At 35.4% G+C, this 23,055-nt stretch overlaps 2 protein-coding genes across 2 annotated transcripts in view; one reads left to right on the top strand and one right to left on the bottom strand.

Annotated features, from left to right (window-relative positions):
* The window catches only part of MTMR7 (myotubularin related protein 7), a 102,438-nt gene extending 99,862 nt beyond the window's left edge, over positions 1-2,576 (top strand). The window contains exon 14 of the mRNA XM_059384150.1: positions 1,590-2,576. Coding sequence (XP_059240133.1) covers positions 1,590-1,952 — 363 coding nt within the window. The 3' untranslated portion in view covers positions 1,953-2,576. The remainder of the gene's footprint in view (positions 1-1,589) is intronic.
* A 17,002-nt stretch (positions 2,577-19,578) lies between these two features.
* Positions 19,579-23,055, bottom strand: part of VPS37A (VPS37A subunit of ESCRT-I) — a 50,374-nt gene continuing 46,897 nt past the window's right edge. The window contains exons 11-12 of the mRNA XM_059384172.1: positions 22,508-22,588; positions 19,579-20,898 (exon numbers count right to left, since the gene is read on the bottom strand). Of these exons, the coding sequence (XP_059240155.1) occupies positions 22,508-22,588 (81 nt within the window). The 3' untranslated portion in view covers positions 19,579-20,898. The remainder of the gene's footprint in view (positions 20,899-22,507; positions 22,589-23,055) is intronic.

The raw sequence follows: 23,055 nt of genomic DNA, 5'->3' as shown, positions 1-23,055 counted from the left end.
CATCTTATTTTGTTTCTTCCTCTACCTTTTCATTAATTCCATGGATCAGTGAGATCATCTGGGAATTGTCTTTCTCTGACTTATTTCAGTTAGCATAACACCCTCTAGTTTCATCCACGTCATTGCCCTTGCTCAAATTTAACTGTGCTCTGCTTCTTGTACACAATGACCTCTTCTCTTGTTTTTCTTCTTATTGTCCCTCCTGCCATAAATGCTCTAACCGTCACCAGTTTAATTCTTTTTCTAACCATCACTCTAACCATCACCAGCACCTCCCAGTTTAATTCCTTCACAGTCCGTTAAAATGCTCCTTCACTGGGACGCCTGAGTGGCACAGTTGGTTAAGCAACTGCCTTCCGCTCAGGTCATGATCCCAGTGGGATCAAGCCCTGCATCAGGCTCCTTGCTCAGTAGGGAGTCTGCTTCTTCCGCTCCCTCTGTCTGCTGCTCTGCCTACCTGCACTTTCTATTGCTTTGTCAAATAAATAAATAAAATCTTAGAAAAAAAAAACATGCTCCTTCATTCCTGAAGCTTATTCGGATCTCTTCCCTCTAGCCATCCCAGCCACCCTCTTAAACAATTGTGACCTCTTGCAAGTTCTTACATTACCTGAACTCTGCCTCCATACTTCAAGTTCCTTATGGCTGGATCTGTATTCTCTCCATTACTCATATTGCCCAGTACAGTGCTCTTTGCACATAAGGAGAATGCTTTTGAAGGGAGTAATACAGTCTTTTAACACCTCCCTTGTTGATGGCAAAGGATGAAACCTGGTAAAATGTATTTTGGGCAATCCAAATGTCCATGATCTGATGAAGAGAACAAAATGTGGATATTCATGCAATGTAGTAATATTTAATCATAAAAAGGAATGGAGTCTTGATACATGCTACATCATGGATAAACCCCGAGAACATAAACTAAGGGAAAGAAGCCAGACATAAAAGGACATATGTTGTATGATTCCACTTATAGGAAATGTCCAGACCAGGCAAATCCATACAGACAGAAAGCACCTCTGTGGTTGCCAGGACTCTGAGAAGGGGGAATAGGGAGTAACTACTAATGAATATGGGGTTTTCTTTGGGATGATGAAAATATTTTGGAATTAGGTAGTAGTGAATTGTGTAACCTTGTGAATATATTAAAATCAATGAATTATATATTTTAGAAGGGGAGATTTATGGTAAGTGACTTATATCTTAATTTAAAACTTAGATAATAAACACCTCATTCCTGATTTTTTAAAGAATTGTATTTTGAGTTCATAGGATGAAAATCATTACATAAAACCTTACAGTAGAGAAAGAAGAATGACTCCTGATTGCCAGGTGCTCTATATAGGTTTTTGTTTTGTTTTGCATTTTACAGAAAACCTATATACTAAGGCAGGTATTACCTTCCTTAATTAGAGATGAAGAAACCAAGTCTCAGATAATCTAATTATTTTGTCCAAGGTCATAGAGCCTAGCTTTGAACCCATGTCCATTTAAATCCCATGTTCTTAACATTATATCCAGCTGGAAAGTAATAAATGCTAAATTATTAAAGATTTTTCCCTGAAAAGAAAATTTTTTTTTTTTTTTAGAGGCTGGAAAAAATTCAGAAAGTCCAGTTAAATCACACTAAAGTGAAGAGTAAACAGAGTGAACCCAGCAAACACTCAGGGTTTTCTACCTCAGACAACAGCACAGCCAACACTCCCCAGGATTACAGTGGAAATATGAAATCCTTTCCATCCAGGAGTCCTTCACAAGGTGATGAAGATTCTGCTCTCATTCTAACCCAAGACAATTTGAAAAGCTCAGATCCAGATCTGTCAGCCAACAGTGATCAGGAGTCTGGGGTAGAGGATCTGAGCTGCCGGTCTCCAAGTGGTGGGGAGTGTGCACCAAGTGAAGACAGTGGAAAGGACCGTGACTCTGACGAAGCTGTGTTTCTCACTGCCTGAAGTTTCCCTGTGAAGATCCAAAATAAAGGACACACAAGAAACACTTTCCAAAAATAAGGGAGCAGTGCAATTTAAAATAAAAAATAATTCAAGAAATGGTACATGTCATTGAGAATTATAAAATGTAGCAACAAAAAGGGAAAAAAGTCCAGCTCTTAGTTTCTTTAGATGTTGAAGAACAAGATGTAGCCATTTCTTTTATCAAACACATATAAAGGAAAAATTCCCCATTTAAAAAGTTGTTCTAGACTCAGAAAGTTCTGTTCACTACATAGTGCTGACCTCTTCCAACACCTGAGTCATCGGTAAAAATCCTTGTCACAGCATGCATCTGCTCAAAGTGCCCGGAGTTCCTTCTACCCTCACACCTGTTACCCTTAGTCTTTCCCCATATTTCACTTCCAGATATATATTTTGTTTTTTCTAAAACATCTGACATTGCCTTCCACACCGTCTCTGTTACCAGTATTTCAAGTAACAGAGCACACTGTGGAAATGTACCCCTTTTGATTGGCAGATGTGTCTCTGTAACTGAGAAGCTTTGTAATTGCTTGAGCTTATCTTTCAGGTTTAATGATCACTTTAACTTTTCCTTAAATAATATATTTTGAATTGTTATTATAATCTTGTTTCCTTTTTTTCTGGAATCTCATCATTTAAAAAATGCTGAAACTTATAATTCACTTCTTCTTTAACACGAGTCTAATATCTAATAAAATAGAAGCAACATTTACTCTTTGGTTTTTAAAATATGAATTCAGACCATATTAAATATAATATTTGAAATTATAAGTTATAAAATATAGCATTTTAAAATAACCTTTTATTATTACTTAGAGACCACATTAACAAGAGAGTGTGGGCCAACCACCAGCCTGATTCTTTTAGTATAATCAAGTTAGCAATGTCACATTGCAGTGAGGAAAAATACCAATAAAAAACTAGAGTATTTGGTTGTTCTAGCTATTTAATAATACAATTAATTTTATCACCTATCATTTTAGAAATTGCATAACTGGTTAATATGATTTAATGTTAGTAACCAATGCTGAAAGAGTTTGATTATAAACTTATTGTAAACTTTTGAAGAAACGTAGTGGAAAAAGTTTGGACAGAGATAAATAACATTTACAACTGCATGGCTTTTAATTATCAGTACATTCTAGAATGTAAAGGGCCACCTTTTACAATCTGCATCAATTTTTTTTCTCCTTTATAGATTAATATATTTTAGACAGAGTGCACATGTGTAAGGGAGGAGTGGAGGGAGAGAATCCCAGGCAGAATCCCTGCCAATCATGGAGCCCAACATGGGGCACAATCTCACAACCCTGAGACTATGACCTGCGCCAAAATCAAGAGTCAGATGCTCAAGTGACTGAGCCACCCAGGCGCCGCTACACATCAATATCATTAATAGGTAAAAATCTGTTAATAAATTAATGTATTAAATTTTGCTGAAATGGGAATAAGGTAAGAGAGGGAAGAGGAGTAACATCAACATGGTGACAGAGGTTGTTTCTGACTTTGCTCACCTTCACAAGAAGATGACTAACAACTATTCATGGACAAGACACCACTGAGAGGATCCTAATGCTCTGGAGTGAGGCTAAGGCCCCCCACAACACAACAGAGACCAAGACAGGCTGCATTAGAAAGCTAAGAGGTCAACATGCTGACCACGTTTTCCCTCCCCCAGGCTGCCTCACCACTGCATGGAGCTATCTCCCTTGAGTCTACAATTCCTCTAGTGGGGAGCACCCATGGGGTGACATCCAGCTCCCCAGCCCTGACTCAATGTTGTAGCTTGCTTAGCTAGAGGCCCTACTCAGGTTTCACTCTACAAGGATTGCAGGGAAAGTATGGGGTTCAACCACGAGGAGCTGAGACAGAGAAGGGGAGAGGGTCTTCCAACAACCAACACTTGGGAGTTGGAAGACTGAATTCCCATGAGTATAGCCTAATAGTGCCAACTAGTGGTTTCATTCATCTGCAAGCCAAGTCAGTGGCACTATCTGGGGAATTTGGTCTGCCAAATTTGGGTCCCCAAAGAAGGAATTCTGCTGGCCCTGGTGCCTGGTCTTCTCATGCCCTGGCAGAAGAGCTGAGCGACAGCTACCCTGCTGCAGACCATGGCTCCCAGCACCTCCATCAGAAAATCTGTTCAGGAAAATTTGGGAGTTTTCTGAAGTGGGCTCTTGCCCACACAATATCCAGAGACCTAGCCCTCCCCAGCCCTCATAACTACAAAGCATCACCTCCTGTGCCATCTGACAGGAAGAGCTGACAAAAACACCTGGAAGCTGCATGACCCAGCAACTCTTAAGCCAAGAAGTAGGTGGGCAGAACTGATAGCATTAAGAGCAAATCCAGTGGTTTTACTTGGCCAGGGCACGTAAGGCATGGGTTAGCTTGAATCAAGACCACAAAGAGCATTAATGGCCTTTGAGCTGTTTCTCCTGCTTTACCCAACCAGGGAAATGAGTTCATAGCCCCCACATATTGCTCAACACAACCTTCAACCTACCCACACAGGAAACCTAACCAGAGCACACAGAAAACTGCATAGCCCATCCAAGAGTCTCATTTACAGGGCACTTGAATGGAGCACAACCTGTGGCTTTCCACATCTGTAAAGCAAAACCAGTAGCCTCATCTGATCAGGATATTCAGTGCACACTCTTGCCCGCATCAGGTCCCCAAACAAGCTAGGCAGGCCCTGGGTCCCGTCCTGCTGTCCTGCTAGGGCAGAGATGCTAATTCATGGCCCCAAAGAATGCTAAATATAGTACCAGTCCCAACCTTCTAGTAAGTCTCACCAGAGAATTCAGGAAATCACAAAGACCATGCCACAGGCTGACTGTAGTAGGGAACCAAGTCAGCAGTGCTATCCAGCTAGTCTCAGTCTCTGACATACCCCTGACCACAGAGCATGAACAGTTAGTTGCCTTGTCCAAAAATAGACTCTGAGGCCTTACCTACCCAAGGATGTTATCAGCAGACACGTCCAGAAATCCAGACTGAGCTGACTAGTGAAAAATGTCTCTAACAAATCAAACATGTTAAGTCTGAGAGAGGAGACCCCTTAGTCAAATGTACAGGTACCAACCTAAAGGAATCAGAGATCTTGTGAAAAATCAGGTAAGTATGATACCACCAAAGGAAATAAATGAAACTCTAGTAACTGACCCAAAAGAAATGGAGATCTATGAGTTGTCAGATAAATAACTCAATAATTCCCATAAAGAAGTTTAGTGAACTATAAAAATACACAGCTAACCAAAATTAGGAAAACAATATGTGACCAAGAAATTCAACAAAGAAATAGAAATCATTAAAAATAAAGCCACTCCAAATCCTAGAGCTGAAAAATATAATAACTGAATCGAAGAATATTATAGTTTCAAAAGCAGACTTAACCATGCAGAAGACCAAAGCAATGAACTGGAAGAAAAACAACTGAACTTATTCAGTAAGAGGAACAATGAAAAAAAAAAAAAATGAAAGAAAGTGAAGAGAGGCTACAGGAATTATAGGACACAATGAAAACAAATAATAGGGGCGCCTGGGTGGCTTAGTGGGTTAAGCCACTGCCTTCGGCTCAGGTCATGATCTCAGGGTCCTGGGATCGAGCCCCGCATCGGGCTCTCTGCTCAGCAGGGAGCCTGCTTCCTCCTCTCTCTCTGTCTGCCTCTCTGCCTGCTTGTGATCTCTCTGTCAAATAAATAAAAAATCTTAAAAAAAAAAAAAAGAAAAGAAAACAAATAATATTTGCATTATGGGAATTCCAGGAGAAAAAGAAATGGAGAGAAAGTATATTTAAAGCAATAATGGCTGAAAACTTACCAAACCTGGTAAAGAAAGATACCCAGATCCCAGGGGCCCGAAGGACCTAAACAGGCTGAACTCAAATAGGGCTAAATCAAGACACTTTACAGTTAAATGTCAACAGTCAAATACTTTTTGAAAGCAGTAAGAGAAAAGTGAAATTACAAAAAAGGGAACCCCAAATAAGGCTAAAGGCAGACCTCTCAACAGAAATTTTTCAGGACTGAAATAATGAGACAACATATTCAAAATACTGGGAGGAAAAAAAAAAAACCCAAAGTTTCAACGAAGAATTCTATACCCAGGGGCACCCACATGGCTCAGTCATTAGCCGTCTGCCTTTAGCTCAGGTCATGATCTCAGGGTCCTGGGATCAAGTCCCATATCAGGCTCCTTGCTCAGTGGGAAGGCTGCTTCTCACTCTCCCATTCCCCAGCTTGTGTTCCCTCTCTCACTGTGTTTCTCTCTGTCAAATAATTAAGTTTTTTTAAAAAAAATTCTATACCCAGTGAAACTGTCTTTCAGAAATAAAGGAGGGATATACTTTGCCATACAGACAATAGTGAGAGAGTTCATTACCACTAGACCTGCCTTACAAGAAATTCTAAAGGGAGCTCTTTGAGTAAAAATAAAACATCACTAGGTAACAGCAAAGAAACTTAAGAAGGCAGTGTAAGGGGCACCTGGGGGGCTCAGTGGGTTAAGCCGCTGCCTTCGGCTCAGGTCATGATCTCAGGGTCCTGGGATTGAGCCCTGCATTGGGCTCTCTGCTCAGCAGGGAGCTTGCTTCCCTTCCTCTTTCTCTGCCTGCCTCTCTGCCTACTTGTGATCTCTGTCTGTCAAATAAATAAAATCTTAAAAAAAAAAAAAAAAGGCAGTGTAAAACTATTGGTAATGAGAAATAGTAAAAAATGGATTCTGTAATAGGGTAATGGTGGTGTGTAAATCACTTAAGATTAGTTTACAATTTAAAAAAAGCATAGTAAAAGTAACCATATCTTTAATAATCTGTTATTAACTACACAATAAGGAAAATGTAAATTGCAACATTAATTAAAATGTGAGAGGTGTAAAGCTTAGGAATTCAATAAAAGTTGGTATTAGTTAAAAATAGGGTGTTAAATTTTAAGGTATTTATGTAAGCCTCATGTTAATTCAGGGAAAAAAACCTTAGTAATTACACAAAAGAAGATGACAAAGTCGTCAAAATATACTGATAATGATAAGACATCAAACCACACAAAAACAATAGGATAAGACCAGGAACAATGGATCTACAAAACAAACATAAAACAACAAAATGGCAATAGCAAATCCTTATCCATAATTACCTTAAATGTCAACAGATTAATTTCTCCTATATAAAGACAAAGAAAGCCTAAATGGATTAAAATAACAAGGCTCAAATGATAATCTGTCTACAAGAGACCCACTTCAGACTTAAAGGCAGACCAAGAGTGAAGAAAGACATTTCAAGCAATTGGTAACCAAAAAAAAAAAAAAAAAAAAGGCCAGGGTAACTATACTTATATCACACTAAATAGACTTTAAAAATTGTAAAAAGCTGGTGTGGGTGGTGGTGGGTGGCTCAGTCCATTAAGCGTCCACCTTCAACTCAGGTCATGATCCCAGGTCCTGGGATCAAGCCCCATGTCTGGCTCTTGGCTCAGAAGGAAGTCTGCTTCTCCCTCTGCCTCTGCCCCCTCCCCTGCTCATTCTCTCTCTCTCTCTCTCAAATACAATCTTTACAAAAGTTGTAAAAAGAGACAAAGAAGTACATTATATAAAAGATAAGGGGCTCAATACATGAAGATGACATAACAATTTTAAATATTTATGTACCTAATGTTAAAGTCAGAGCACATAAACACATAAAGCAAAAATGAACAGATCTAACAGGAGAAATAAACAACAATACAGTAATAGTTGGGGACTTTAATACTCTACTCAACAATGGACAGATCATGTAGACATCAAATCAAGAAGGAAAAAGCAGATTTGAATAACACTACAGACAAAATGGACTTAACAGTGATATACAGGACATTCTATCTGGAGAGCAGAATACATTCTTCCCAGGTGTAAATGGAACATTTTCTAGGATAGAACATGTTACAACAAAAAACAATTCTTAGCAACTTCAAGAACACTGAAATCATACCAAGTATCTTCTCTGACCATAATGGTATGAAACTAGAAATCAGTAAAAAGGAACTGCAGAAAAAAAAAAAATTAAAAAACATTCACCTGAAGATCCAAGGGATCAAAGAAGAAATTATAGTGGAAATAAAGTATCCTGAGACAAATGACAATTGTGAGTGCAGTAAAAGCGATTCAAAGAGGGAAGTTCATAGCAATAAACATCCCAGATAAATAAACTAACTCCAAGCCTTAAGAAATAGAAAAAGAATAACAAAGTGAACCCCAAGTTAGCATTAGGAAGGAAAAAGTTAAGATTACAGCAGAACTAAATGAAGGAGGTAAGAGGAAAGCAGTAGAAAACATTAACCAAACTAAGAGGTAGTTCCCTGAAAATATATAATTGAGAAAGTATTAGATGAGTCAGGGGAAAAAGAGGAACCAAATCAACAAAATCATAAATAAAACATGGAGATAATACAACGGATACTGAAGAAACACATAGACTCATAAAAGACTACTATGAATAATTATATGCCAACAAACAGGAAAATGTGTAAGAAATAAAAAGTTCTTTTTTTTTTTTTTTTTAATAAAAAGTTCTTAGAAGCATACAATTCACTGAAACAGAATTGAGAAGAAAGTCTGAATTAGACTAATTACTAGTATGGAGACTTAATCAGCAATTAAAACTCTCCCAATGAAGAAAATTCCAAGACTGGATGTCTTCACTGGTAAGCTTTACCAAATATTTAAAGTAAAATTAACACTGGTCCTTCTGAAATTCTTCCAAGAAATCAAACAGGTGACACTCCCAAACTCATTTTATAAGCCAAACATCACCAATGATCAAAGCCAGAAAAAGATACCACCAGAAAAGAAAACCACGAACCAATATCCCCAATGACAGAATGCAAAAATTCTGAACAAAATATGAGCAAACAGACTTCAGCAGCTCATGAAAAGGATCATTTACAATGATCAAGGGTGATTTATACCTGGGATGCCAGGATGACTCAACATGTGCCAATCAATATGATACATGACATTAACAGAATAAAAGAAAAAAAAATCAATGATCATTGCAATAGATGGAGAAAAAGCATTTTTAAAAAATGCAACAACCTTAAAAACTCTTACCAATTACATATATAAGGAATGAATCTCAACATTACAAAGGCCATACAGGATAAGCCTACATCTAACAAAATATTCAGTGGTCAAAGGGTGAAAGCTTTTCCTTTAAGATAGGGAACAGACATGTGTGCCCTCTCTCTCACCACTCATAGTCAACATTGTATTGGAAGTCCCTGACAGAGCAATCAGGCAAGAAAGAAATAAAAGGCATCAGAAATGGAAATGAAGAAGTAAAATTGTCTCTATTTACACATGACAAGATTTTATAAATAAGAGTCTTACGGACTCCACCAAAAAAATGTTAGACCTAATCAATGAATTCAGTAAAGTTGCAGGATACTCAATTTATACATAATATACAAAAATTGATACATTTTTATACAATAACAAATGACCTGAAAAAAAAATAAAGAACATAACCCCATTTACAATAGCATCAAAAGCAGTAAAATACCGTGGAATAAATTTAACCAACGAAGTAAAAGATCTCTACACTAAAAACTATAATAAATTGATGAAAGAAACTGAGGAAGACACAAATACATGGAAAGGTATCTGTGTTCCTGGACTGGAAAAACTGATGTTGTTAAAATGTCCATATTGACAAAGCCATTTACAGATTCATGAAAATCCTTATCAAGATTCCTACATTTTTGTAGGCATTTTCCTACAAAGTAGAAAAAATTCCTAAAATTCATATGGAACAAAAAAGGACTCTAACTAACCAAAGACATCCTGACAAAAAAGAAAAATGCAGTAGGCATCAAGCTTCCTAATTTCAAGCTATACTATAAAGCTAAAGTATATAAAAGTAAACAAATAGATCAATGAACAGAACTGAGACCTCAGAAATAAACCCAAACATATAGGGTCAACTATTATTTGACAAGGGAGCCAGGACCACTCTGGAGAAAGAGAGTTTCTTCAATGAATGGTGATGGAGACATTGGATATTCACATGTTAAAGATTGAAACTGTACACCTATCTTACACCACTTATAAAAATTCACTTGAAATGGATTAAAGACTTAAATGCGAGACTTGAAAAAATGAAATTCCTAAAATAAAAAAAGGAAAAAAGCTCCCTGACATGAGTCTTGGTCATAACTTTTTTTGGATGCAACACCTAAAACACAAACAACAAAATGAAAAATTAACAAGTGGGATTACATCAAACTAAAAGCTTCTTTTGCAAAACAATCAACAAAGTGAAAAGATAACCTATGAAATGGGATAAAAAATACTGCAAACTATATATCTGATAAGGAGTTATGGTCCAAAAAATATAAATAATTTATATAAACCCAGTAAAAATAAAAATAGTCCAATTAAAAGACTTGACTAGACATTTCCCCAAAGAAGACACATGAAAGACAACTATGATATGAAAAATCTGCAGATCAAAATGACTGACATATCACCTCATGTCTGTTAGGTGGCCATCCTCAATAAGACAAGATGTAACAAATGCTGATAAGGATGTGGATGAAAGGAATGCTTGTGCACTCACTACTGGTAGAACTGTAAACTGGTGCAACCAGCATGAAAACAGGATAAAGGATCCTCAAAATATTAAAATAGAATAACCACACCTACCAGTACACCAGTAGCAGTTGAGGTCAGGACCCACAGCCTTCCAGGCCAAGGGTCACTCCTGCCAACCAGTGATCCTATAGGATTCACAGTCGCCCCTTGCAACCACTCAGGCTAAGGACCATCCCTGTATACCACAGTACCCTCAGCATTTGTGGACCTACCACAAGAGGGAGCACACAGTCCACACAGGTCGCAACCTTGGAGCACCTGGCTCTAGTGGCCAATGGAGACTGCACTTTTGGCCCTACAGGCTATCATCCCCTACAAAAAGTTACTCCCTCAAGACTAGGAGACATAACTGAAGTACCTAGCATATAGAAAGAAACAAAGAGGCAAAGTGAGGAGACAGAATAGTGTGTTCCAAAGAAAACCTAGAATAAAACCTCAGAAAAAGAACAAAATGAAATAGAGACCGTTGATCCAACAAATAAAGAATTCAAAGTAATGGCCATAAAGATGCTTACCAAACTCAGAAGAGCAATGAATGACAAGGTGAAAATTTCAACAAAGAAAAACTCTAAGAAAGGACCAATCTAAACTGAAGGGTAAAGTAACAGAAATGGAAACTACACTAAAGGGAATAAACAGCAGATTAGATGATAAAGAAGAATAAATCAACAATCTGGAAGACATGATGTGAAAACTACCCAAATTGAACAGGAAAAATAAACCTAATTAAAAAAATAATGATAGTCTAAGAAATCTCTGTGATATCAAGAATACTAACAATCACATTATAGGCTCCCAGAAGGAAAAACAGAGAAGAGTAGAAACTATCTGAATAAATAATGGCTGAAAAATTCTCTAATCTGGGAAAGAAAACAGACATGCAGGTCCAGGAAGCAGAAGTCTCAAACAAAAGAAACCCAAAGAGATCCACAACAAGACACACATTCTAATTAAAAGGTCAAAAATTAAAGATAAAGAGAGGATCTTGGGGCGCCTGGGTGGCTCAGTTGGTTAAGCAACTGTCTTCGGCTCAGGTCATGATCCTGAAATCCCGGGACTGAGTTCCGTATCGGGCTCCCAGCTGCATGAGGAGTCTGCTTCTCCCTCTGACCCTCTCCCCTGTCATTCTCTCTCTCACTCTCTATCAAATAAATAAATAAAATCTTTAAAAAAAAAAAAAAAAGAGAGAGAGAGGAACTTAAAAGCAGCAAGAGAAAAGCAATTAGTTATATATAAAGGACACCCTCCCCAACAGAACTATCAGGTGACTTCTCAACAGAAACATTGCAGGTCAGAAGAAAGTGGCACAATATACTCAAACTGCTGAAAGAAAAAAAAAAAATAAATGCAAAGCCTACAACCAAGGATACTCTGCCTGGCAAGGTTATCATTCACAATTGAAGGGAAAATAAAGAATCTCCCAGACAAGAAAAAAACTAAATAGTTTTTTAACTAAACTAAATAGTTTTCTAGCGATGGTTTTCCTTTATGCAGAAAAGGAAAGCCCATAACTAGAAGAAAATATATGAAAGAAAAAATCTCACTGTAAAAACAAACATTTAGTAAAGATAATGGATCAACCAGTCATATAGCATGAAGATTAAAAGACAAAAGAAGCAACATTAATTATATCTACAACAATCATTTAAGGGATTCACAAAATAGAAAGATGTAAAGTACGACAGCAGAAACGTAAAATGTGGGACAGGGGAGTAAAAATGTATTATTTTTAGAATGTATTCTAACTTAAGCAATCACCAAATTAAGAAAGACCACCATACACATAGGTTGTTATATATGAAACTTCTGGTAACAACAAACAAAAAAACCTATAATAAATACATAGCAAAAGAAAAGGAATTCAAGGGTAACACTAAAGAAAGTCACCAACACAAGGGAAGAGAGGAAGAATGAAATAGGGAATATAAAAACAACCAGAAAAATATTAAATGGCAATAAATTCATAACCATTAATAATTACTATAAATGTAAATGAACTAAATGCTCCAATCAAAAGACAAAGTCACATTAGGTCACAAAACAAGTCTCAGTAAATTTAAGAGGACTGAAATGATTTGAAGCACCCTTTCCAACTATAGAGGTATGAAACGAGAAATCAATTACAAGAAGAAAACCGGAAAAAACGCAAACACATAGAGACTAAACAACATGCTATTAAATAACCAATGGGTCAATGAAGACATCAAGGCTGAAACTAAAAAACAGAACAAAAAAAACCCTTAAGATAAATGAAAATGAAAATAAAACATTCCAAAATCTGAGACACAGCAAGAACAGTTCTGATGGGAAGTTTACAGTAATACAGGCCCACCTTAAGAAGTAAGGAAAACAAACAATCTAATCCTACATCTAAAGGAACTAAAAGAACAAATAAAACCCAAAGTTAGTAGAAGGAAAGAAATAGAAAAGATCAGGATAGAAATAACTGAAATAGAGACAAAACAAAACAAAAACAAAAAGGATCAATGAATCTAAAAGCTGATCCTTGGGAAGATTTAGAAACACTTTGTCAGACTCATCAAAAAAGAGAGAGAGACACAGGGCCCAATAAATAAAATCAGGAATAAAAGAGCAATATCAAAAAGACTACCCTGAATAATTATATACAACATTTGAAACCCTACAAAAAATGGATAAATTCCTAGAAATACAGAAACTTCTGGAACTAAATCCAAAAGAAAAAGAAAATCTGAACATACAAATTACTAGTAATGAAACAGAATCAGTAATCAAAAACTACCAAAAAAGAGAAGTCCAAAGGCAGATGGCTTCACTGGTGAATTCTCTCAAATACACAGAATACCAATCCTTGAACTCTTTCAAAAAAATGAATAGGAATAAATGCTTCCTAAGGTAATTCTGTAAGGCCAGCATTACCTTGATACCTAAACTAGAAACAAACAACATAAAAAACACAATAAGTTACAGGCCAATATCCCTGATGAACACAGATGCAAAAATTCTCAACAATATATTAGCAAACTGAATTCAACAATGAATTGAAAGGATCGTCCTCCACAATCAAGTGGAACTTATTCTAGGGATACAAGGATGGTTCAACATTTGCAAATCTTTTAATGTGATAAACCACATCAACAAAACAAAGAATAAAGACCATATGATCATCTTAAAGACGCATAAAAAATATGACAAAGTTCAACATCCATTTATGATAAAGAGTCTCAACAAGGTGAGTATTGTAGAAATATACCCCAATGTAATAAAGGCCACATATGACAAACTCACAGCTAACATCATACTCAACAGCGAAAACCTGAAAGCTTTTCTTCTAGGAGTAAGAACAAGACAAGGATATCTATTCTCAACACTTTTATTTAACATAGTATTGGAAGAACTAGCCATAGCAATTAACCAAGAAAAAGAAAAGGTATCCAAATTAGGAAGTAAACTGTCAATATTTGCAGGTGACATGATACCATATATTTAAACCCTAAAGCCTCCACAAAAAAATATCAGAAATAAAAATTAATATAAAGGAATTCAGTAAAGTTGCAGGCTACAAAATCAATAAATAGAAATCTGTTTCATTTCTATACAGTAATAACTATCAGAAATAAAATAAGAAAACAATTCCAATGACAATTATATTAACAAGAATAAAATACTTAGGAATAAATATCACCAAGGAGGTGAAAGACTGCTGTACAAAAAACTGTAAGATACTGAAGAAAGAAATTGAAGATGACACAAATCAATGGAAAAACATGCCATGCTTATGGATTGGAAAAATTAATAATTTTAAAATGCCCATACTACACAAAGCGATATACAGATTCAGTGCAATCCCTATCAAAATACCAATGGCATTTTTCACAGAACTAGAACAAATAACCCTAACATTTGTATGGAATCACAAAAGAAACCAAATAGCCAACATTACCCCGAGACAGAACAAAGTTGGAGGTATCCTGTTCCCAAATATCAAACCACACTACAAAGCTACAGTAACCAAAACACAACGGTACTGGCACAAAAACAGACACACAGATCAATGGAACAGAATAGAGAGCCCAGAAATAAACTTACACTTATATGGTCAATTGATATTTGACAAGTGGCAAGAACATACAATGGAGAAAAGACAGTCTCTTTAATAAATGACAATGAGAGAACTGGGCAGCTACGTGCAAAAGAATGAAACCAGACCACTTTCTTATACCATAACAAAAATAAAATAAAAAAGTACTAAAGACTTAAATGTTTGATAAGTATCAAAAAAAAAAAAAAAAAAACCTGGAAAAAAAAAAAAGAATTAAGCTCTTTGAATTTGGTTTAAGCAACATTTTGGGAGGGGGGGGGGGGTGTCTATCTTTTTAAACAAGGACAGCATAAGCAAAAATAAACAGGACTACATTAATCTAAAAAGCTTTTATGCAGCAAAGGAAACGATCAACAGAACAAAAAAACATCCTACTGAATGGGAGAAGGTATTTGCAAATGACATATCTGATTAGGAGTAAATATACAAAAGAACTCATCCAACTCAATATCAAAAAAATATATAAATAAACAATTTTGATTAAAAATGGGTAAAAGGCCTATAAAGACAATTTTCCAAAAGAAGACAGAGAGGTGATTAATAGGCATGAAAAGATCTTAACACCAGCAACCATGGTGAAATGCAAATTAAGACCACACTGAAGTATCACTTTGTAACTGTCAGAATGGCTATTATCAAAAAGACAAGCTGGGCGCCTGGGTGGCTCAGTGGGTTAAGCCTCTGCCTTCGGCTCAGGTCACGAACTCAGGGTCCTGGGATCGAGCCCCGCATTGCGCTCTCTGCTCAGCAGGGAGCCTGCTTCCTCCTCTCTCTCTCTTTGCCTGCCTCTCTGCCTACTTGTCATCTCTCTCTGTCAAATAAATAAATAAAATCTTAAAAAAAAAAAAAAAAAGACAAGCAGTAACATGCTGGTGAGAACATGGAGAAAAGAGCTCTGGTGAACTATTGGTGGGAGAGTAAATTGGTACAGCCACTACAGAAAACAGTATGACATTTAAAATTAAAAATGAATCTACCATAAGATCCAGCAATTCCACTTCTATGTTTTTATCTGAAGAAAACAGACTAACTGGAAAAGACACATACATGCAACCCTTTATTATTTAAATTAGCAAAGATACTGAAGCAACCTAAACATGCATGATATATGACAGGATTAAAGTGATGTTTGTGTGTGTGTGTTTCTGTGTATATGTATAAGTATGTGTACACAGATATACACACACAGTGGAATATTACTCAGCCATAAAAGAGTGAAATCCTGTCATTTATGACAACTAGAATAGACCGAGAGAGTATTATCCTAAGTGACATAAGTCAAACAAAAACTAATACTGTATGATTCTGGTTATATGTGTAATCTAAACAGCAAAAAAAAACGAACAAACAATACAGGAACATACTCAAAGATACAGAGAACAAACTGATGGTTGCAGAGTGGGAAGGAGGGGACAGACAATATAGGTGAAGAGGATGAAGAGGTACAATTTTCCAATTATAAAATAAGACAGGGGATGTAATGTACAGCATAGGGAATATAGTAATATTGTAACAACTCTGTACAATGACAGATGGTAACTAGACTTAGTGATCACTTCATAATACATATAAACAAATCATTATGTACAGCTGAAACTTATACATTATTTCCTATCGATTATCTTCAATTAACAGAAGTACAAATTGTCCTTGAAAAAAAAAATTGAACTGCCATATGATCTAGTAATTCAATTTTGGAAATAGATCCAAAAGAAACAGAAACATGTAACTCCAAAAGGTATCTGCACCCCCTTGTTCACAGCATTATTTCCAAGAGCCAAGACACAGAATCAACCTAACTGTCCATTGATGGATGAATAAAGAAGCTGGATATATACACAATAAAATACTATTCAGCAATAAAGAACAAGGATATCCTGCCACTTATGACAATATGAATGGACCCCGAGGGCATTATTATGCTAAGTGAAATAAGCCAGAGAAAAGCAAAAATTGTATGCTCTCTCACGTGTTTTCTGTAAAACAAAAAACAAAACAACTCATAGGAAAAGAGCTCAGATTTATGGCTACCAGAGATGGCGGTATAGGGAGGAACTGGAGAAAGGTAGTGAAAAGCTACAATCTTCCAGTTACAAGGTAAGTACTGGGTTGTAACAGCATGAATGTAGCTAACACTGCTTCATGATATACCTTAAAGTTAAGAGAGTTAATTAATCCTAATAATTCTCATCATAAGGAAAACAACTTTTGCTTTTTTTTTTTTTTAGTTCATCTACTAAGTCAACTTACTGTGGTAATCATTTCAAAATATATACATTATGTTACATATCTTAAACTTAGTGATATATATCAACTATGTATAATGAAACTGAGGGAAAAAAAGAAAGGTTAAGAAAGCTACATTGCTGAAGTGTCCGGTATGAAAGGTTTGGAAGGGGTATAGTAATATATTTAAATAAATAAAATAATCCAGTATTCAGATGACCCTTGAACAACACCAGTTTGAACTGCACAGCTCCACATACATACAGATATTTTTTTTTCAATAAAGCACAGGAGTGTAAATATTTTCTTTTTATGATTTTAACATTTTCTTTTCTCTAGCTTACATTATTGGAAAAATGCAGTATATAATATGTATAATGAACAAAATATTTTATGTTTATCAATAAGGCTTCCAGGCAACAGCAGGCTACTGGTGGTTAAGTTTTGAGGAGTCAAAAATCGTACATGGATTTTGTTTGTGCAGATAGTCAACACCCCAACCTCCACATTGTTCAAAGGTCAACTGGAAATATTTATGTGTTCATCATTTAAAAACAGAAAAACTCTAATATGTTAGAAATATGTAATATAAAAGTACTCTGTTAATGTAAATAAAACAAGTGTAATTCTTTGAGAATATAAAACTTGAGCATACTCTACTGAGGAATATTTGTTCATTTTCTGCAATTTACTGTATATGGTAATACCTTAATAATACTTAGGATATAGTTGTAATGAGCTTTGCATTTTTATAACACAACTTACTATATGCCATTCTTGTAGTTATCAACTCTTAGAAACTTCTTTGCCTAATACTGAGGATGAGCTTTTAATTTCTTCCATTTGGCAGTTTTTATCTATAAGAATAGAGAATTAAAAATTTTTTTAAATGACACAGTAATTATATGAAATAAAAATGTGCATTTATTTTGAAATACAAGTAGTATAAATATTTGATATTTTAAAATATCTTTAATGGATGTCTTTCACATCAGACACAACCCTTTTTCAGCCTCCCCAAACATTTTACAGGATACTACATACATATGTTCATTTAGACTACTTACTAAAAGTTAATCTAACACTAATATTTATATAAAAAGTTACATTTACTGCATATCAAAACTTTGTTATAGTTTCACAGGGTCTTGAAAGAGCACGGCTAATCCAAAAGACTAAAATCTCTAATAGAACATTTTCATTTTAAGTCAAACATCAATCGAAGTGTTTTATTTAGGGCACCTGTTTTAAGGCATAGGTAATAAAGTAATGTAAAACTGACAAGGCAGATTACTTCCCAACTAATAATATTTAGAGCTCAAGTGACTTGTTATTTAGTGATACTCAGGAAAATTTAACGATCGGAAGTACGTAAGAACTTCGACGATGGTTCAGCAATCAACAAAGTAACTCTTTTAAAATAAAGTTAGGTGAGGATAAGGGAAACCTTGGCATATGGTTTTACTCTTTAAGTTCAAAAAGTTTACTTTCTTCCCCTAAAAATGAATTCTAATTTTCACTGAAATTGCTTCAATTTAAGCGAATATAATTTATGATCAAACTTACCTGTCAACCAAACTCTATGCCAATATAAATTTCCTACTCTTGTTTACTCCTAGAAAACCTTCCAACTTTGAAACAGATATCTTTACTATACATCCCATTTTAGACAACTTTCTTCTCTTTGAGATATTTAGCATTTAAATTTCTACCTATGACAAACCTCTACTCTGAATAATAACTCCTAAGCTTTTCTCTAATTTCTGATTTCCATCTGGTTTTCTCTTATATGTTAAAGTAAATCAGAACTTCTGCCTTCACAGGCCTTTTTCCCCGTGGCATGACTTCTCCAAATAACCAATTTTTAGAAAAACAACATAGCCATAAAATTACCCAAAAAGTCATTCACTTTTTCTATTGCAATAGAAACCCAAATTCACAGAGATTTATTCAAATGCAGACTTTTTCTGTCTTGGACAACTTATACAACCTGTATCTGAACTAAATTGTCTGCTGGTTAAATGCAGATACTCATGATCAAATCCCTCACTTTAATGACTAGTTGTATGGAAGCTGCCTAATATATTAATTTTGGAAGGAGGAAGCAAGCTATGTTAATTGGTATAGAATGAAACTAGGACAGTTTGATTTAAAGAATAAAGAATATTGAGATGAATTACATGATTATGGGGAGGAAATTTACTGTGTAAGAAAATGTGGGTTGTTTGGGGGGTTTTCTTTGATTTTGTATATAGGGAAGGTTAGATGAAGCACCTAAACCATGTTTGAGTTACTTACTGTATAGTATTTCCACAGTGCCTTATTCTGAATAGGTGTTTAATAAAATTAGCAGATCAAATGAATTAATGTTCCTTTAAATGGCTGTGATCTGCTGGTCTCTTGTTGTAGATTCTACAGTTTCTAAGAAAGCTACCTGCTTGTTTGCAAAAGACTGGGGCTATTATGTCCTCCACTGCAGTGACTGCTGGGAAAACTGGAAGTTCTGCTGGTCTGTGCAATAAGGAAAGGTTTCTGAATACCCAGAAGACTCTGTCACAAATTTAAAACACTTACCTCAGTTATTTCATCCACAAGTCTATTAAAAATCATGTCTGGTCATTTTGAAGATTAAACAACATGCCCTTAGCACAGCGCCAGTGAAACAGGCAATTAACGAAAGTTAGTATCTTTATTCCAATTATATATTTATAGTCCATATGAATACTTGGTCTTCCACAAAGACAGATTATTATTTTTCAAGTCTAAGAAAATAATTCTGTTTTTCCTAAAGTTCTATTGCCAAGAACGTGTACAGAAAGAAAAAGAATGAAAAATAAAACCGTAGTACTATATGCTGGCATGTGGAGTAACAATACATATTGGGATGGAAATTTAAATAAAAATATGCATTAAGTTGTTTTGTGATTTAGACATGGCCTTGCCAAGCCTCAGATACATACAGTTACAGATTTTCTCCGTTATTAGCTTTTACAGCTACCCATAAAATGTGTTCATTCTGTAACACTGTATAGAAGCATATTACAATTTAAAGAGCTTCAATAAAATTAATTAAAAACTAGACTGCCTAAAAGTTAAATATTAATTTCATTACTAAACCTGTTCTTAGGAAAAGCTAGCTCACAGTAAAGTTAAAAAAAAAAAATCAGACTTCTGTGTCTAGATTTACTATTTATTAACAAAAAGATTGTTTTTAACATTAGGAATTTAGAAAGTATATCATTATCAACCACAAACCTATCAGATACTTATATAAAAAAATTAGTATGAAAGTTTATGTTGGACTAGATGCAGTAGAAGGCAATTTTTTTCTATTAGGTAAAATAATTATTTAACTATATTGCTTCTTAAGTGTATCCTTAATTTTAAAAATTAAACAATATATGAGCTGATGTATTCTCTTGATTTACTGTGTATTCAAAGTTACTTTCTTGTGATGGCACATTAGTAGGTTTGGTATTTCCTGACACTATGAATATTTAAAAACAAATGGTTTTTGAAAGTTTCATCATCTGGAAAGAAGGAAAAATAAGGCTTTCTACAGTTGAAAATAGTAATTATTCAAAAAGGTTGAGAGGAAAAATATCTAAATAAACCATTTTTGATAAAGAAATGAGGCAGTTTCAAATTAAAAATATAAATTTAAATGAAGCAATTTTATAAAATATTGATAATAGCTAAAATTACATGCATAGGTACTTAACAGAGGAATAGCAATGGAACTTAAATATGATAGGACTGATCAACAATAAATAAACATTTATAGTGCAAATCGTGCAGAAAAATTTCTCAAAGCAAAGACCACAGCAATCATTCTGATCTGTACAAAATCAGTCTCAGTTCTGCATACGATCTATACAGGATATCTATGAATTCAGCCACTGTGATGAAATGCCAATTTGAAAATCATACATAAAAATGTGCTTAGTCTTGTGTCATTTCTGTCTTGGCAGTTTATGTTTTCAGGAAAATCTGAAAAGAAAAGAACATTAAAAAACCCTAAGATTTAAATTAAGATGATAAATTTTCATCTCTTTACATTCCCTTCCAATTAAGATCTACCTATAAGAAGATAACTTAGAAAAAAGAGGTAGGGAAAGGATTCTAGCACGTTCGTATAAATAATTACTCAATGCTGACTTTCTTCTTATGCCTTGATATTAAAAATCAACTCTTACCCAAGGGGATTGACAATTTCATTTGTAAAACAAACAAACAAACAAACAAACAAAAAAAAAACAATTCAATGTTGGCAGTAATGTTATGTACAACTAGATTAAGGAAAGGGGCAGATGAGTCTGAGGTCGAGATGAGAAACTCCTGCCACTTCCCTCCTTAGAAATGCTCCCTTCGCAGAGTCTACTCCTCTGGAAAGAAGGAAAAATAAGGCTTTATACAGCCCATTGAATGAGCAAAGGGTCACATGACACTGATCTCCAGGCCAAACTGCTATTGGGCCACTCTCTCTCCTGGGGATTTGCAATGAAACCCTTGTTTGTCTCCGTGTTTGTCTACCTGAACTGTCATAACGTGATCAGGCCTGCAGGCAGCCACGGTGGAGCACATGCAAGCAGAGCTAACAAAGGAGCTCTGAAGAGCAAGTTGGGAAGCACAAGAGAGTGAGAGGCAGGAAAGAACAGAGACACAGGAAAGAGAAACAGGCAGCCTTGGCAAGGGTGTGAGAAGTTTTTATGGTCTTCCAGAGTGTTTTCAATCAGTGACTGAGTTGTCCTTTGTGCATTTTGACCCTATCTCTGCATTGTTCAATAATACAAACTTTTACTTAAATTTGCAGGGGTGGGAACTAGTTTTCACAGCCAAATCACTCCTAAAACTACAGAGATGGAGAGGAAAAGGAAAAGTGTCTTGAGATCGATAAAGGCGTGACCAAAGATAAAATGATAGGAGAAAGAACATGAAATGGAGAACTTAAGGGGAAAATGGAAAATTGAAGTGGGTGCTCTCAAATATAACTCCAGATTATAGAAGGCTTAAAACCAGAGAGAAATTTAACCGTGATCCTACCACTGCTAAGATCTCATTGTCAGTTCTGCAGCAGAGAAATGATACCACAGGGTGGTATTTGAGGAAGCTCGTTCTGTCAGTGCTGTGTAGGAAGGAGAAACACTACATTCTGGCAACTGGCAAGACAATTACTGGAAAACTCCTGGTGTGAGATGGAAAAGCGACAGACTGGAAGTTCATTTTAAAGGAACAAATGACAAAGGAGGCTAATGAGAAATACATCAACTAAGTGATACGGTATACACCACATACGAGCTAAGAGACAGGAATGAATTATAGTTTACAATTCTACAGAACTATCCAACACTGAAAAAAACCCCAACATTTCAGTTAAGCTGACATCATAGTGATAAAACATCCAAAAGATTTCCACTTGTAAATGCTAATGTATATAAAATTACGCTTAATGTATAATACAAAGCATTTTATACATCCTCTAACAGAAGTTATAACAGAATTATGCTTAAAGCTGACTAAACAGGCACTAGTAAAAAGACTTCAATTAAAGAATAGTCATGCAATAGCCTCTGACTCAAACTTTCTGGAAGACAATTACCTATAGTGGGGTGTGAAATTGGCTGTGCATTGCTATTGCCTGTTGAAGTTTCTCTTCCTTGGCTCTTCTACAGTGGCAGATCTAGAAGATAAATGATTTAAAATACCAGTCACTTCTCCAGTGATTTAACTACTGCTTCTTAAATTACGACAGAATTTGAAGTAAGAATCCTTTAACCTGCTGACATTTTAAACTTTTGAATGTTTAAGGTAGCTCAGAATTTAAGAACCCCTACCCCCACAAACATGGAATTGTATTTGGAAGATAACCTTTGCCTGTGTACTTCTAGAAGGTTAAAACAAACCTTGACCCATTATATCAATTCTCTGATTGTAGAATTTCAAGCATCTGTGTTTTAAAAATAAAAAAGAAAAGAATCCTACTGTTGTTAGCTAGGAAGCTTAGTAAAGCTTGTTGTCTAGCTAGGAAGCTTAGTAAATAAAAGCTTCAAGGTATAGTACCACAAAAGAATGAACCAGAAATCAATGCCTTACTAATGCTATAACTAGTCTTTAACGTCCCTAAACTTCAATTTTTCTCTTATGGAA

The sequence above is a fragment of the Mustela nigripes genome, chromosome 18 (assembly GCF_022355385.1).
Source record: "Mustela nigripes isolate SB6536 chromosome 18, MUSNIG.SB6536, whole genome shotgun sequence".
Classification (NCBI taxonomy): Eukaryota; Metazoa; Chordata; class Mammalia; order Carnivora; family Mustelidae; genus Mustela; species Mustela nigripes.
Note: the sequence above shows the minus strand (reverse complement) of the source record. Positions and strands in the feature narration are given on the sequence as shown.